The sequence below is a fragment of the Leptosomus discolor genome, chromosome 2, assembly GCF_034619465.1.
Source record: "Leptosomus discolor isolate bLepDis1 chromosome 2, bLepDis1.hap2, whole genome shotgun sequence".
Classification (NCBI taxonomy): Eukaryota; Metazoa; Chordata; class Aves; order Leptosomiformes; family Leptosomidae; genus Leptosomus; species Leptosomus discolor.
Genome location: NC_141392.1, coordinates 52,731,338 through 52,747,529, shown reverse-complemented (window position 1 = coordinate 52,747,529; position 16,192 = coordinate 52,731,338). Strand labels below are relative to the sequence as shown.

Below are 16,192 nucleotides of genomic sequence, written 5' to 3'. Positions count from 1 at the left end.
TATAATCTGATGTGTCTTTTCTCCCTCTGGGAGGATGAGGTTTTATTTACAGATCTCCACACCACTGTTGCTGAGATTGGTGTACTTATATACCTAGAAGATATTTGTGCTTAAGTGAGGCCATTTTTATTTTTTAACCTGTTTGGAGGAGGTTTCAGGATTTGTGTAAGGTCCTGTTGAGGGTGAATGAAGCCCAGCATCCTGTGGCTAGCTTTGTCTAGTCCTTCCCTCATTTCTGCTCATGCTACTTCACTCAGCCTTTTCTCAGTTTCAGCACTACTTTTCTTCCCTCTCTGCATCAGATTTCCATGTGTGTTCCTATTGCCCTGTCACCTTTAATATTATTATAGTAGTTCTTTCAACTGATGTTGATCTCCCCTGTTTCACTCCTCCTCTCCATGCCCCTTTTCTTGGACCTATTCTTGTCTTCCTTGGTCTAGGATTGAAATGATACCTTGATTTTTCAAGAAGTTTTGCTTTCTTTAGCCCAGTATGGCAAAAAAAAATCCACTGTGTAGTCTCTTGAGCAGGTTCAGATCTTGCTGTCTCCAGGTTCACCTCCATTACCTAGATGTGCAGTGAATGGAATCTTAGTGGTACAGGAAGGTGATGGAATGTGTCCTCATAGTACTTGACCTGTGGTAACAGCATCATCTAATTCTTTTTTCGTTAGCTGTGAGCTGTCCAAGATAGTTGTTGCAGGGTAGTTCAGTGGAAGGGGCTACTTTGGGAACTGAATGACTATCCTGGTTTGGGCTAAATCAGAACTAATTCTGCTTTAGTGCTTTAACTTTTCAGTTAAGTCTTCTCTAACTAACGGCATTTTCTGAAACAGCAGCATGTTTTTCCAGACAGTGACTGCTTCTAGCAGTGATAAGCCCTGATGTTTATAGTTTGTACCAAGGAATGGTGTGCAGAGAGGCCCTTGCTTATACTTGGTCTTGTAGCAACCAAGATCACTGCTAAATCTTGTACTCCTTGTTGGGGTGCTGGGAGTGAAAAGGGGTCGCACCTACAGGGATGAGCGAACTGGACAGGTGACTCAAACCTGACCAACAGAGTATTCCATCCCATATACGTCATATTCAGTATAAAGATGAGATCATGAGGGTCTCACTCTCTTCTTCGATGGCCGACGTCTGAGGAGGACTCTGTCTGTTCTTCCATCATCGATCCCGATCCGTACATCCCTGAATCCAGTGCCTGAGTCCAGCTCCAGCACTCTGTCCCTGTCTGCTGCCGAGTCCAGCCTGGGACTGCCCCAGTACCAGCCCTGCAGCGTGGTGGTGACATATTGTCATCAGGGTGGGGGGGTAGTTGGGTTCGGTATTGGTTTTGTATATATTTGTACATGTTATATATATTTCATTAAAGCTGTTTTAGTTTTCTTTTCCAAACTGTAAAGTCTCTCTCTCCTTTGTTCTCTCTCCTATTCCCTTTTGGGAGGGGAGAGGGGTTAATAGAGAGTGTCTGTCATTTGTTAGTGGCCAGCCCAGCCTCAAACCCTGACAATGACTTAAATGATGCATGGGATTTATTTCTTCCTCTTCCCATCCCTTCCCTGATAAGTGTACCTTGTTTAGGACAATGTTTTTGCCTTTATTTTGAAGATGAATGGGCCTGGCCAGCAGGACCAACCTCTGGTCCTTAGGACACAGTGAGCTTTTCTTGTTGCTCAACCTCCACAGTTCTAGCGTTATCCTCCCCATGGAAATCCAGGCTATTTCGTGGAGTCAAGACAAGAGGGGGAGACCAGGGCAGGAGAGTGCTCAGGTGCAGGGACTGTGACAGCAGGAGGCAGTGACTTGCTGTCCTGAGTGGGAAATGTCCTGTCTGGGGAGTGCTGGCCCTACGGTGCGGCTGAGCCTGATGGGACAGCAGCCCTGCAGGTGCTCATATAAGGTGGTGTGAGCCCAGCTTCACCTTCTCCCTCTGTGTGGCTGAGGTCAGGGACTTCAGCTTTATCCCTCACTGGGACGTGGGCTACAGTGGGGTGGACAAGCTCCTGCTGCTGCTCTTTGTTTTTAATGAGAAATCCATTTCTGGTCAAGCCTGGCCCAGACTTCACACAAAAATACTGGGTTTTTTCGATCAGCAGTTACCAGCAAAGCCATTTAAACCATTCTCTGATAGCTCCATCCTGGATGTCTTCAGATTTCTGCCAGTCAAACTGTGACAAGGAAAGATAAATAGAAACTGGAGCTAACCACTGAAATGGGAACAATGGGCAGTAAAGTGTGGTGCTACCATAAGGAAAGTAATCAAAGCCTTAGAAAGCCCTGGTTTTAAAATCTCAGCTGATCCCCTGCGTTCAGCATTAGGGTCGATAAACTTCTCTTTGCCTAAAGCCACATCTGTTTTAGATTGAATACTTTCCATATGGCTCTCTGGCTGGGATGGTTCCTTTTGTATCCTTTGTCCCTTACAACTCTATTTTAATTCCAGTTGGAAGCTATGGCTTTTACTGGGGGAGCAGAGCTGATGGCCTGCAGCATCCCTTCCAGCCACCCTAGGCCAGCAGGCACTTGGTGCTCCATGACATAAGGGGCCGCTGAGAGGAAACTCAAATGGTGTGCTTGCACTGCAGCCCAGCAAGCCACAGGCACCCGGGAGAGTGTGGCTGGTCAAGGGGAGGTGTTACTCCCCTCTGGCCAAGGTTTGGCTGCTCAGGAGATGATGAGATCTGGGGAGGTGGTGGCTACCTACGGCTACCTACAAGGAGAGGCTGCGGGAGCAGGGCTGACCCAGTCTGACAAATGGGAGGACAGAGTGACATCCCACAGCAGCCAACTTGATTGGGGGCTGCAAGGAAGCCACTTCTTGGTGGTGGCAGGCCACCTGTAACACTTTAACGCTGGGCAGCAGCCACAAGTTGCTGTTTGGAAGGTTTGGGTTGGACATTAAGAAAATGTATCAGAAATAGTGTGGCCAGCAAGAGAAGGGAAGAGATTTTACCCCTGTACTTGGCACTGGTGAGGCCACACCTCGAATACTGCACTCAGTTTTGTGCCCCTCACTACAAGAAGGACGTTGAGGTCCTGGAGCGTGTCCAGAGAAGGGCAGCAAAGCTGATGAAGGGTCTGGAGAACTGGTCTTATGAGGAGCAGCTGAGGGAACTGGGGCTGTTTGGTCTGGAGAAGAGGAGGCTGAGGGGAGACCTTATGGCTCTCTACAGCTACCTGAGAGGAGGCTGTAGTGAGGTGGGAGTCGGTCTGTTCTCACAAGTAACAAGTGACAGGACAAGAGGAAATGGCCTCAAGTTGTGTCAGGGGAGGCTTAGATTGGACATAGAAAATATTTCTTCACTGAAGGTGTTGTCAAGCATTGGAACAGGCTGCCCAGGGAAGTGGTGGAGTCACCATCCCTGCAGGTATTTAAAAGATGCGGTGCTTAGGGACATGGTTTAGTGGTGGACTTGTCAGTGTTCAGTTTATGGTTGAACTTGATGATCTTAAAGGTCTTTTCCAACCCAAACGATTCACTGATTCTTTGATGAAATCTTTCAGCCTAGGCAGCTGGTGCAGCACTGGAGCCGGTCTGCAGGGAGGCTGTGCCTTCTCTGTCCTGGGAGGTTTTGAAGACTGAGCTAGGAATAACCAGGGCTGGCCTCATGCAGTGTTGGATGTAGTTTGTCATTGAGCAGGAGTTTGAGAAGAGACCTCCAGGGGCCCGTTCCATCTTTAATTTTGCCCTCTTTCCGTTCTTCATGGTGGTGCTGTGAATGAAAGCTGTGTGCCTGCACAATCAGTGACTTAAGGGGCTTTCGAAATCTGTGTTGAGCTTGCTCTCTCAGGAGAGCAAGAAGAAGAAACCATGTGGGAGCAGGTGTTTTTTTTAAGAGTGCGTGACAGAACATTCTTGAAAAGTGGTCAGGAAGCTTCATGAAAGCAACCATATTTACTGTATAGCGAAAAGCATCTATTGTTTGTTAAACACTTAGGACCAGATCCACTGCTGTGATCCAGCTCTGACGACACGAAGTGTCTGTATACCAGCTTAATTGGCTGATTAATCTGGGTTTGTAGCTGCTTTGTTTTGCTGGGGTGGTGAGGAGCGGCTAGAAGAGAGAAGCTGCTGGAGTTTGTGTGTTTAAACTGATGATCCTTCTCTCTGTAGGCAAAATAGAAAGGCAAGCTTTACCATGCTGAACTGCTGCCCAGTGCCTCGGTAGAAAAGCAGAGTTCCCTGGAAGTGTGTGATTCTCTGCATATGTTATACACCTCATTGTTGCATTAAGAGTAAGGACGTGACGTTTGCCTTTCAGAGCCCTCCCAGGGACTTTCACTGAGGCAGTTTAGCAAAGTTGCAAATATAGGTAACTTATTAAGGTGACAGATATAACAAGTATGGAATTGCCGTTGATAAATACACTTATCGAAATAGTGCTAATATACTATAATAATGCTGGCCAAGTTTTCCAGGGTATTCTTCACCAGGGATGAAGGCACGATTCTTACCAAGAAAGTGCCCCTATCTTGGGTGGAGAAAGAGGAGCACAGCCCGTCAAATGTCTCTTCTAGATCTTCAGTCCCTTTCTCCCAATTTTTACCTCTTATTCTCCTCTTTTTATTCTCTAATTCTTTGTTTCCGCTCCCATGGGTTACATATAGCAAGATTTAGGCGTAGAGTTGACTTAACGTAGTCGTATATGTACAGCATGATCCTCATAACATAAACAGGGGTGTTTACTGTAATATTAATTTTCTAGATAATTAAGCAAATGTTTCACTCCAGGGCATCATAGCCTTCAAAGTTTTGTGCTGAAACTGTTTTTCTACATGGTTCCTAATTCTTTAGCCAAAACAGAGTTGTCTTGCTGCCACAAGGCTACCTCTTTCAGCTGTTATTTCCCCTCGCAAGGTTTGTAGAAGGGAGAAGCAGATACCAGCACCCTTTTGCTGTTTTTTGCCAGATGAGCAAGTTGCTCAGCTTTTGCCCTTGCTCTATCCAGAGTGTGATAAACACGCTGCTTTACTTTGCTTAAGTTGAACCTTACGAGCCTAGCATTTCTCCACACTCCTCATCACTGAAACCTTGCATTTCTGACAGGGATTTCAAGAGAAGCTCTGGAAACAGCTTTGAGAGTTGCTATGATCCCTTCCAAAGGGTAATTTAATAGAAGAACGTTTGTTGGGAGTGTGTAAGAAGATGCGACATTGTCAGCAGATCAAGACCAGTGAGCAGTTTGGTTATAGAAGGTGATCCTGAGCAGAAATACTGGAAAAGGACCTGCTTTTGATGTATATAGGGACATGCAGACATCAATTCATACTTAAAGTAACATTTTTAAGTGCTGTCGTGAATAAATATGAGCTCCTGAACTGGTGCTGGAAAGAGGATCTCACTGTTGCTCTGGTAGGGGGTACTTCGGTGCATTGTCTTTTGTTGTCTGACAGCTGTTGTTGTCCCAGGTGCTTGTTCTCTTGACATTGCTGTGATTGCAATGACTGGCTTAGCCAGCGAATGGAAGTGTAACCTTGAATACAGTGTAACCTGTGCTGGCAGGTTCACGCAACCTTGTGCTTGGTGAAATGGCATTGCTACAAGAGACTGAGGGAGACCCGCTTTGAGTGTGAAATGTAAAAGATACCAAAAAAGCACTACAAGTGTGGGAGATCTCAGTCCTGCCTGGTGCTAGCAGCACCTTTCTTCCTGCTTTCTACTCTGCTTGCAGCCTGCACCATAGCATGGTGCAGGTCATATGCAATGGAGAATGCCACGAAAACTGGAGAAGCCATTCAGAGCAATCAAACTGGTTACTTGAGTAATCCTTTCATCAGTGTCACTTCTTAAAAGAAAGCTGCCAACTTGCCAGCAGATGTGAAAATAAACGACTTGCATAAGGTACCTGTTACAGTGCTGGATGCTCAAGGGATCTTATAATGGGAATTTGGGAAGTCAAGAGTTGAAGCATGTGCAGAGCAGACCTGTTAAATACAAAGCTGTCAGCGAGCAAAACCACTAGTGATGGGTTTAGGAGAAGAGAACCTGCTTTTAATGTGGATTCCTTGTAAAAGAAACTTTAAAAATAGTGAAACGGTTCTGTGCTTCATTTTACGCTGACCTTTAGCACTTGCCAAAAAAATAACATACTGGTGTGCCTGAACTAAGGAAAGGGGATTTAAAAAAAAAAAAAAAGAAAAGAAAAGATTAAACAGGAAAGCTACAAGACATCCCCAGTTTCTGGCAGGAGTCCTTGGATTACGATATGTTTTCACTTTTGGTGTCTTGCACCAGTCAGTCTGAAGAGCCTGGGAAAAGACTCTATTGAGTATTGTACATCCTGCTTGGAACTCTCGTTGGTACAGCTCTTGGGTTTTATAGCAAAATTAAAAAACTATAAAATTATAACCTTAATTCTCATGTTATTTAATAGATGTGCTTGCGACAGATTTATGTGGGCTGCTATACACGTCGCGTGCTTCATAATAACCGTGATGGATTTTGTGTGTGTGTCTGCTTATTTTTTGAAGAGAAGGACATGCCAAACAGACCTTTGAGAGTGCGCACCCAGTCTCCAGATGGCAAGTTATCTTTTCGGTGGAAGCCACCTTATGGAGCAGGCTTCAGGGGGCCACGCAGCAGGTCCCAAGGTTATCTCCGTGGGTATGGAGAGAGCAGCCGAAGGATGAGCTATGCTCCACTGCTGCAAGAGCGACAGAACCAGGAAGCGAGAAAACTGGGTGAGTCATATTTCCCCGACAGCATCTATGGGAGCTAGCACACTTCTGTAATCCCCTGCAGCTGCTAGGTGATCACGGATCGTAGATGTTGTAGCCATCAAAATTACTTCTTCCTATAAATGAAAATACTCACTATAATTGCATTCTGTAACATGTTCTTAACAGAAAAAAGTGTAGCAGAACTTGATGCTGTGTTAAAAAGACAGCATGTCCAAGTTTTTCATATTAGTAGCAGAGGGAAGGGCTGGGGAGAAGGACCATAGCTCAGATTCTCCTTGCATGTGGTGGAACCACTCTGAAATCCATTGTTTCTTGTCCTCTTCTTACATTTGAAGTCCTTGTGTTATTTCAGGCCAGTGAAGAAAAAAATAATGATTTAATTAAATGATTTCATGCTTACCATTAAAACTGTTTCATGGCCTCTGTACTAGAATGTTACACTCGTGTGTCCATGTTCCATCCAGTTCCTTCATGAGGTCCTGGTCACTAAGAACTCCTGAGACAGTCAGGTTGGCCTCTTCTGTGCTCCCTGCCCTGCCATGCTGTGATGGTTTGCACTCGTGCCCTAGATCACCTGCCCTTGGTTTGAAGGATTTCCCATCTAACGGTGTCAATGGGGTTTGCAACAGTTTTATTTCCCTTTGCGGAAGCATTTCCCTTTGCAGTATTTGTGTCACTTCCCTGTGTTGTGGCTGACCTGTCTCTGTCTTGCTGCCTGAGCTTCTCTCGCCTGAGCAGACGCTAGGTCTGAACTCACAAGTCTTACTTACTTGAGCAAACATACCCAAACAGCACAGGAGCAAATTAAGACTGTGGCCTGTCCCACAGATAGCCTGGTCTTGGGTTACAAAATGGGTGAGGATTCCAAAATCACAGCTGGCTGACAGAATTCCTGGCTTTGCAATGTAAATGTCTATTTTGCCTTCTGTTTTGTCGGTTTTGTATTAAATGCACGTCTTTATCTCTGTTTATCCAAAGAGAAGGAACTCCTCAGTCACCTGTATCAGTTATTCCCCCTTTTCCTAACAGGAATCTTGTACTTACTTCTCATCCCTTCACTTTTTCATCTTTCTGTGCACCGTTCGCAGAGAGGAGAGTCTGGTATCTGTACCAAGGTGAGAGGGTCGAGACACATATGCGTGGGAGACGCTCTCCTGATTGTTTGATGCCCAGCATGTACCACTGCTCTGCAGGTTGAGAGTCTGTCCAGGCAGTACAGAAGTCAGTGGAAATCTTGTCGTGGACTTAGTGGGAGTTCAGTAACCAACTTAATATTGATGAGAAATACTGTATAACATGGTTTGGAGCATCTGACTGTTTTCATTACTTTCATACCATTTTTTTTTAAAGAGGGTGAACGAATGTTGTTTAAATAATCAAGTTTTCAGGAGAAGAACTCAATCCTAGAGTATAGGTCTCTTATAATGATCTTTTCATGTTAATAATTTGCTTTCCTGCTTCTAAAATATAAACTTTACTGTTCTTACTGCATGCATGTTTAACCCCCTGACATAAATGCTGTGATTCTAAATAAATTAACTTTCAAGTAAGCTTCTCCTTTTGTATCTCAGAAAATAATAAAACAGAGTTCTGCCTGAAAAGACTAAAATCTTTTTCAATTAAAAAGTTTACAGGAAAGCCTCTGTTTTTTATCCTCCAGCCTCTGAGTCAGTTCATGTGGTTTCACTGCCATCAAGGAGCTCCCAAGGGCGGAGTCAACCTGTCTATAGGTCATCTTTAACTAAAAGAAAAGTCATAGGTATGTTTCTTTCACATCTGCTGTCAATTCATGGAGACAATTTAATGCAATGAGATAGCTTTGTGTTTTTTAGACTGCTAGTCTTTTGGTGCTGGAGCTGCTAGGTTTTTCTCTGTGCATTAAAGAGTAACGTGGTTGTTTGGGTTTCTGTTGTTGGGGGGTTTGGTTTTTTGGTTGGTGGTTTGGGTTTTTTTTTTTGATCTCCTCCTCTCTAGCTATTGGCAAATGTTCTGCACTGCAATAAACACATAAGAAGAATTGATTAAATCAAAGCCAGGACCTCCACAACGGTATGCCTTCTTGTCAGATCTCTGCCCCCCTTTTTTGCAGGGTTGATTTCCAGAAGCCGAAACCTGATCAGCAAAAGTTCTCACGTTCTTTTGGAAAGAAGGCATTATGTACTGCTGCCAAGGTTAAAAAGGATGAATGAGGTTCTGAGTCATCTCCGTGCCAGCACCACTTTCTTGGGCTGGAAAGTTGCACCTTGTGCATTCTGTGCCTCTGGGAGACTTGGGAGTAGTCACTGTGACACTAATAGGAAGAGTAATAAATCTTTCGTGTGGCAGGAGGTAGACTAGGCTGATGGACAGATAGAAAAAGGAGCCTCATCAAAATTAAAAACCTCAAAAAATCAGATTAGTTTCACTTAAAGTTTTGTAAATAATTTGCAAAAGATATTCTGATATGTCAGAACAGTCCACTTCAATGATTTTACATTTTTTTCTCTCAATTTTTTTTTATTTTTGCCTTATATACCATAAAAAAAACGAAAAGCTGAATTCAAACAACCTGTTTGAAGCACTCAAAAATGTAAAATAAGCAGGAATTCTCCCTTCTGAAGAATTTTTGACAGCCCCTGGTTTTATTGTCCTTCAGAATGAAACCAAATTTTAAAATCTCAAAATTTTCCATAAGGCAAAATTTCTGCTCTCCAGGCAGCTCTAGCAGTGAGTTTGCCAGAGGCAATGAATGTCCGTATGTTAATAAGGCACTTGCTGTAAGTAACAGTCTGGGGACTGATAGAATATTGAAGGACTGTATTATAACTCTGGTCTTGTAAGCAGACAACTAACAGAAGAAATGATGTTTCCATGGGGTCCCATCAGTAACGAATGTACTTGGTTTTCCACTACCTCTGTATTTGTTATTCATTTGTGCTGTGTGCATATTATAACATCAGTTGAAGATAGTTACTGGGTTTTGTGAGAACTCTGATGTTGTTATTGATATGATATTTTGTTTTGCCATTTCAGAGGAGGAAGAGGTGGAGGTGGCACAAGACATAACTGTTCGAGTTATGTCCTCTCAGTCTGTGCTTGTTGCTTGGACAGACCCACTGTATGAGAAACAGAAGGTTGCAGCAAATAGGTATTTAGCCCTGTGTTTTCTTTTCTGAATACATACTCAAGGTGAACTGCTGCCATCACACTGCTGATCGCTTTTGCATTTGTTTAATTACAGTTGGTTATGAGAATAATTTAAGTTAGGGTTTAAGAATTCATGTATCTCTACCTATGACAATGGCTGGTAGGGGGTGCTTCAGAGAAGCTGTTAGAAACCTGATGTGGGTGGATGTGGGGTGATGTACCCTCCATGCCTCCCTGCACCCTGGTCTGTAGTATTTAGAGGTCTGTGTAAGTGCTGGACTGCAGGGGTTTAGATCCCTTCTGAAACGTCATCAGCACCAACTGGGGATATTTTGCTATTCAAATGCTGATATATCACCCCGGTCAGCAAGCTCCTGTGCGTGCATGGGGACAGAAGGGCTGGGGGACAGGGCACAGCCCACAGAGGTGAGATGTTGAGTTGGATTGTCAGAACAGACTACAGCTTTGAGACAACCATACAGTAGGTGAAGGAAGCATCACTGCAATGGGAAAGACATCTGTCACTGCCCCCTGCATCCACTGACCCTCTAGAAACCCTGTGCAGCTGAGGATGAGCAGGGCAGGGGCTCACATGAGTGGGATGGGTTGGCTTGAAGCAGCGTGCCACAGCAGTTGGAGACTAAAATAAACAGAGAAACGGGCTGGAAACTGCCAAAGGTCTGAAAGTGCTGGATTGTGTTGCTCAGCCTGGGAACACTGAAGGGCTGTGCAACCCGGCGCTGAAACACCCAAGGGGCACAGCAGGAGAAGTGGTAATTTTAGATGTTCTCAGTTTCCTTGTGGAAGTGGTTGTCTGGGCAGACACATGGGAACCAAGCTGCCAACGCTGCTCTGGGAGCAAGTGACTCCCAACTGTCCAGCAGTGCTCATGGCCATAGGGCAGCGAGGTGTTGGCATGGAGCCCCCTGGGATGCCTTGCTTGTTTCAGAAAGCCCTGTGGCTTTTCCCCCCTGGGCAGGAGGTGTTTTGAGTAAGAGACTGGAAAGATCAGTCTGTCCCTTGGCGTGGAAGCAATCAGATGCCAGTAGAAGAAGGCACAAATGTTTGCTTAAAGGATGCTGGCTCTTGGTGGTGGTGGTACTTTGTTGTTTGCTCTTTTGGTAAGTTCCCCAGTATGCCCCAACAGATTAGCTGAGGGGAAAGCAGCCCTGTCCCTCTCCATTTCTGCTAATGCTAGGTTTCAACATGTGAATTTTTATTTTCATGTGTTTCTGATCCCAGGCAATACAGTGTTCGCTATCGGGAAAAGGGGGAATCGGCAAGGTGGGATTACAAGCAGGTGTCCAACCGGCGGGCGCTGGTGGAGAATCTGGTGCCGGACACCATGTATGAGTTTGCCGTCCAAATTTTGGAGGGAGAAAAGGAAGGCAAATGGAGCGTGTCTGTTTATCAGCGGACCCCAGAGGCAGGTATGTGTTCAAAAGGTCCTTGGGGTAACATAAATCTCAGGGCTTGAGCTGTGAAATAGGGCCAACTTGAGGGAAAGCGAGAATAAGTGATTGCCTGGGATAGCAGGGGGTAGGGAGCATGGGAAAAGCCTCGGTGCTGCTGCCTATGTCCCTGCAGCAGTGCCCTGGAGAGCTCACCAGGGCAGCTCTTGTGGTGTGATGAGAACAGGGGGAGATGGTTTGGGTATTTCTGGGGGATGGATGAGCACCTTGGACCCCTGCAGCTGGGTGTGCCACTTTCTTTGGGAGGAGCAGCCTGGCTGCTGTCCCTCTCTGTGGGCAGCAAATTTAAATCCTGCCTTCACCACAGAGAAGCTGACGGGCCCCTTTGGTACAAGGAAGTGGTCTGTAACAACCAAATTACCATGAGCTAAGCCATAGTAGCAGTCTCGTGCAGACAGCCTATTCCTAAAAGTGTGGAATAAAATTTCGCCACAGGAGCCTGAGAGATGTGATACAGGCATGTGTGGACCTGAGCCATATGTGCTTTTCACATTTATCTTTGAAACGGCCATATAGGAATTTCTGCTATGAAAATAAGGAGCAAAAGTGTATGCTGTGTAGGTCAACTTTTCTTACCTGTCTCTTCTGCGTATGGGTCTTTCACAGCTCCTGCCAGCGCACCTGAAAATTTGGATGTTTGGCCACTAAAGGGGAAACCAACCTCTGTAGCAGCGTCCTGGGATGCTCTCCCAGAGAGTGAAGGAAAAGTCAAAGGTAAGTCATCACTGTCGGTTTTTAACCTCCTCAAGGAGCTGGTCTTCTAGAAGCCAGACTGCTACTCTGCAGCAAGCTGGAACTACTGACTGTGACGGGATTTTTTCACTTGATAATGGCTTATACCAGAGCAAGATTTTCGTGTTTCCAGCCCAGGATCTCCACACTGCCACTGCAAAGCCATCATCAACATGTGCCTGGGATGTCACAGAGCTTCCCAGGGTGTCACATGTGCATGCTTACCTCTTCCGCCATTAATAAGCAGGTTGAAATGAAGCTCAAGAAGGGAATTTCTCAAAGGATTTGTAACAGTTAGGTGAAAAAGGAAAAGTTCGGTAGTTGCTGAGAAAGTGAGTGGGTTTATGTTGTGTTTTATTTCTAGTTTATTGCAGAGGAAAGCCTCAGCTTAAGAAGCAAGCACAAATAGCGATTTCAACAGATACCACGTGTAAGACTTTTGTCCTATAGCGTTATTGTACATGGTCATAAAGCTAATTTGTCAGTGGCTATTTGATTGCATAGGATTTTTTTTAAAAAAAGCTTTCTGGATTTTTTTTTTCCTTTTTTCCCCTGAAAATGAACAGGCTGATTTTTTTGGCCGCTCCTGTTCTCCAGTGGTTGATGGGCTTGTGTTCTTGAGTTACACAAGTTTCTGGAGGTGCCTTATCAGCACTGTAGCATCTCAGGATTTAAAAAACCTTTAGCCTGGAGGGAAGTCTACTGTGGCTGCATACAAGACCTACTTTGTGAGTTCTTCAGGGCAGTGGTGGAATTCCTTCCTCTTTGAAGTCAGTAGGAGTCTTGCCAATTGCTTCAATGGAGCTGCAATTGTGTCCAAGTATTATTATTTCTTAAAACAGGGACATGCAGGGACATTATCTGAAATTTCAGATCTGCTCCTAATTTTGAGCCTTCTCTAGCCCTTTGTCCATTTTTGTCTGCTGATCTTTATATGATTCATCCAAGGCAATAATTTTAAAGATACCTGATATTCAAGGGCTGAATGCTTATACGTGTCTAATATATAATTGTTTTTCTTGATATGAAGTATTACAGGAGAGGTCTTATTTTTAAACTAAATAAATGACAAAAATGATATTTATACTGGCTAAATGAAATCACTGATTTAGCACTTCATAATTGTTTTGATAGGACATGGTAATGAGGAATTTTTGTCTTTTGGTCCTTTTGTTTTTTCAACCACATATTAAAATAATGGAAAAAAATGCCCTCTAGTAGGCATTCGAGAGTTAGCAGAAGTTACACCAGTGCCTCTGCAATTAAAGCATCTCCTGTGTATCTTAAAACAAACACACAAAAAACCCCCCAAAGCTTACCATGCCTTCCAATACATTGATTTTTTTTTTTTTTTCAGCTGAGCATTTGGATATAAAATATTGATGATTTTTTTTTTCTTAATTTTGATAACCTATACATGGCTTATTTCTTAACACAATTAAGATGTGTTCGTTTTCAGAAAAATATAAGTTTTCTGTTTTTAAAGGTGTTACTATGTTCTACAATTTTCCCAACATGGCACTGTGACTCCTCAGGTATTATTGTGTTTCTTTGTGTAGAGAGAGAAAACTGTCAGCCCTTGGAATTTATTTTCAAAACCCTGGTTTGGGCTGATACCTGTACCTCTTACAGGGAATTGAAAAGAAAAGAAAAGAAAGAAAGCCTGAACATGGCTGAGATCTTAACCTGCATTCCTTGGGAGTCTAAAGGGAAGACTCTCTTCATGCCTACGATTATTCCTATAGGGGTGAAATTTCCCTCGACAGAGAAAGCTAATACAGAGCATAGGTACCGCTGTAATCCTAAACTGAAAGGTGAGAGCAAGGGTGAGTTTCTTAAGTGGCAACAAGACCTTGTCTTGCTCTCTCTGCAGTGGTATTTGGCCCTAGCTATAGTTAAGCACAGTGTGTCACATTTTGATTTTGTTGGGCAGTTGTGCCACTGCTAACATTTGGCAATATGCAGTGCTGTTATTTCCTGGTAGAGGTATCTTTTCTGAGTAAGATCCTCAATCATCCAGGCATGAATTTTACCTACTGGCCTGTAGATTACAGCTAAAACTCCTCTAAGCAAAGAGTCAGCTGGAAACACTTATATGTAACTGTAGTAATATTGTTTCCAAGATTAAAGTAAATGCTTTGGTGTTTTCATGGGGATGCCCCTCAGGCTCCAGCGCTGCTGAGGAACAAGTACCCATGGCCTTCGGAGCTGGCAGAGCTGCTTTTGCACCACTAGGGTCTTAAAGTACAGTGCAATTATAGCTGTGTCAGGGCTCTGTTGGAAATGTAGGATAAGAGGTCAATTAATAGTAATGAATAATGTCACCTGATTTTAATACTGATGTCTTGAATGATGATTGTGTGAATACACCATTTTGTTGTTCTTCCAAATAATTTCTGTGTGAAATAAAAATTTTTAACATTCTTGTTTGCTGTGGACTTAGCTACAGTCAGCACCACAATTATGTATTGTTCACCATTGTGAGAAAGCAATGTTTTGGAAGAGTATTCTCTGGATCATGTGTTTGCAAATATCTTGGTAGCTAATTAGTAAGCTCAAAATTTCTTTCTCTTGGGAAGTCTAAAATGTGCTTGTGGTTTGTCAGCCATAACAACACATGTATTCTGATCGTAGCAATCCACACTACCTACCATTTGCATGGTCGTTCAGACTAGAGTTCCACAAGTAGTAGGAGTGCGTATTGCCAATGTTTACACATGTTTTCTGCCTCCAGTGCATTTTCTCTTTGTAGGTTTCCTCTATTGTTTCTGATTTAGGGCAGTTAATTTTTCCAGAGGACTCTTTTTTTCCCCCTTTATTAGTTGGTGTCCAGAAACAAAGAAAGGTCTCCTGGTGCAGCACACCAAACTGTGCAGTAGTTGGTGCTGTAATTTTCTCATGCCTCCTGTACCTCCTCTGGAAGTGCACGTCTGTCGTCCAGCTCCTCTTGGTGGCACTTCACTCTGATGAGCATTGTTGCTTATGTATTTTTACAAAAGTGTAGCTAATATATTCTGTTGCAGTCATTAGGTTATTGATGGGAATTGATTTTGTCTGTTAAGATGAACAAATGTTCGACTTACCTACATATATGTGCATATCTCTCTCTCATGTCTTTAAACTCCAGCTGTTGACTCAGCGTGCATTGCTAGTGTATTAATTTTAGTAATGCACGTTCTAATTCATCCTACCCATACAGTCTGTCCGCTGGAAACAGGACTGTTTTCAGTTTCCTCCTTCCAACCGTCTGCCAAATCATTTCAGAATACATTCTTTCATACGCCCCGGCTCTCAAGCCATTTGGAGCAAAGTCCATCACCTACTCTGGAGCTACAACATCAGCCATAATAGACGGTCTGCAGGCCGGGGAGCGTTATATTTTCAAAATTCGTGCAGCAAACAGGAGGGGACCAGGTCCTCAGTCTAAAGCCTTCAGTGTCGCCATCCCAGCAGGTGAGCACCAAGCCATGCACAGCCTGTGTAGTCTGCCCATTCTTGCCTTGGTCCCAGTTATGTTAACTCTTACTGAATTAGCTTTCTCTACACTCCATCTAACCCGTGGGATTTTACTCCCTTGATACTGTTTCTGTTAGCTCTTTTCATCACTATATTGTCCAAAGAGATGCTTGTAGATAAGTGTTTGTCACTCTGCAGTAAAAGGACATTTTATGGACATTTTAACATCTTAAATAAGTGCATACCATACTCTGTTTCCTGCATGAAACTATGGGCTCTTGTTATCCAAAGGCCAAAGAACACAATGCTTTGGTTCGTTGGTTACACTATTTCTGACAGCTCCTGCTCTTGAAAGTCACTTAGAGTGCCTCAGATACTACTACTTGCATTTGCTCCTTGCCAAAAAGATGCTATTGTGGGGACAGAAGGTTCGCTGAGTTAACTAAAAATGTGGGCCACAGCCTCAGATGGGATAATGCAGCACCATGCCGTCCACATGACTAAGCTCTGATGAAGATTTGGTTCCACTGATAAGAAGTTACAGTCCCTGCTTTTAGATATTTGATTTTAATTGCTCTAAGTTTTACCCAAGCTACGAAAGTACCCTCCTACAAATGAAAACTTACTCAACTGGACTCCACAGGCTGGTTAATACAGAAGTAATTATTGTCTCATGTTCTCATAAGTTGTTTTGTTCTTGCTACCTGGCTAGTTTCTTTCCTT

The 16,192-nt window shown here is 43.8% G+C and overlaps 1 protein-coding gene across 1 annotated transcript in view; it reads left to right on the top strand.

Annotated features, from left to right (window-relative positions):
- Positions 1 to 5,706: 5,706 nt before the first annotated feature.
- Positions 5,707 to 16,192, top strand: part of FNDC1 (fibronectin type III domain containing 1) — a 45,077-nt gene continuing 34,591 nt past the window's right edge. Inside the window, exons 1-7 of the mRNA XM_086460411.1 lie at positions 5,707 to 5,764; positions 6,474 to 6,683; positions 8,344 to 8,442; positions 9,696 to 9,810; positions 11,052 to 11,239; positions 11,888 to 11,995; positions 15,278 to 15,466. Of these exons, the coding sequence (XP_086316537.1) occupies positions 5,707 to 5,764; positions 6,474 to 6,683; positions 8,344 to 8,442; positions 9,696 to 9,810; positions 11,052 to 11,239; positions 11,888 to 11,995; positions 15,278 to 15,466 (967 nt within the window). The remainder of the gene's footprint in view (positions 5,765 to 6,473; positions 6,684 to 8,343; positions 8,443 to 9,695; positions 9,811 to 11,051; positions 11,240 to 11,887; positions 11,996 to 15,277; positions 15,467 to 16,192) is intronic.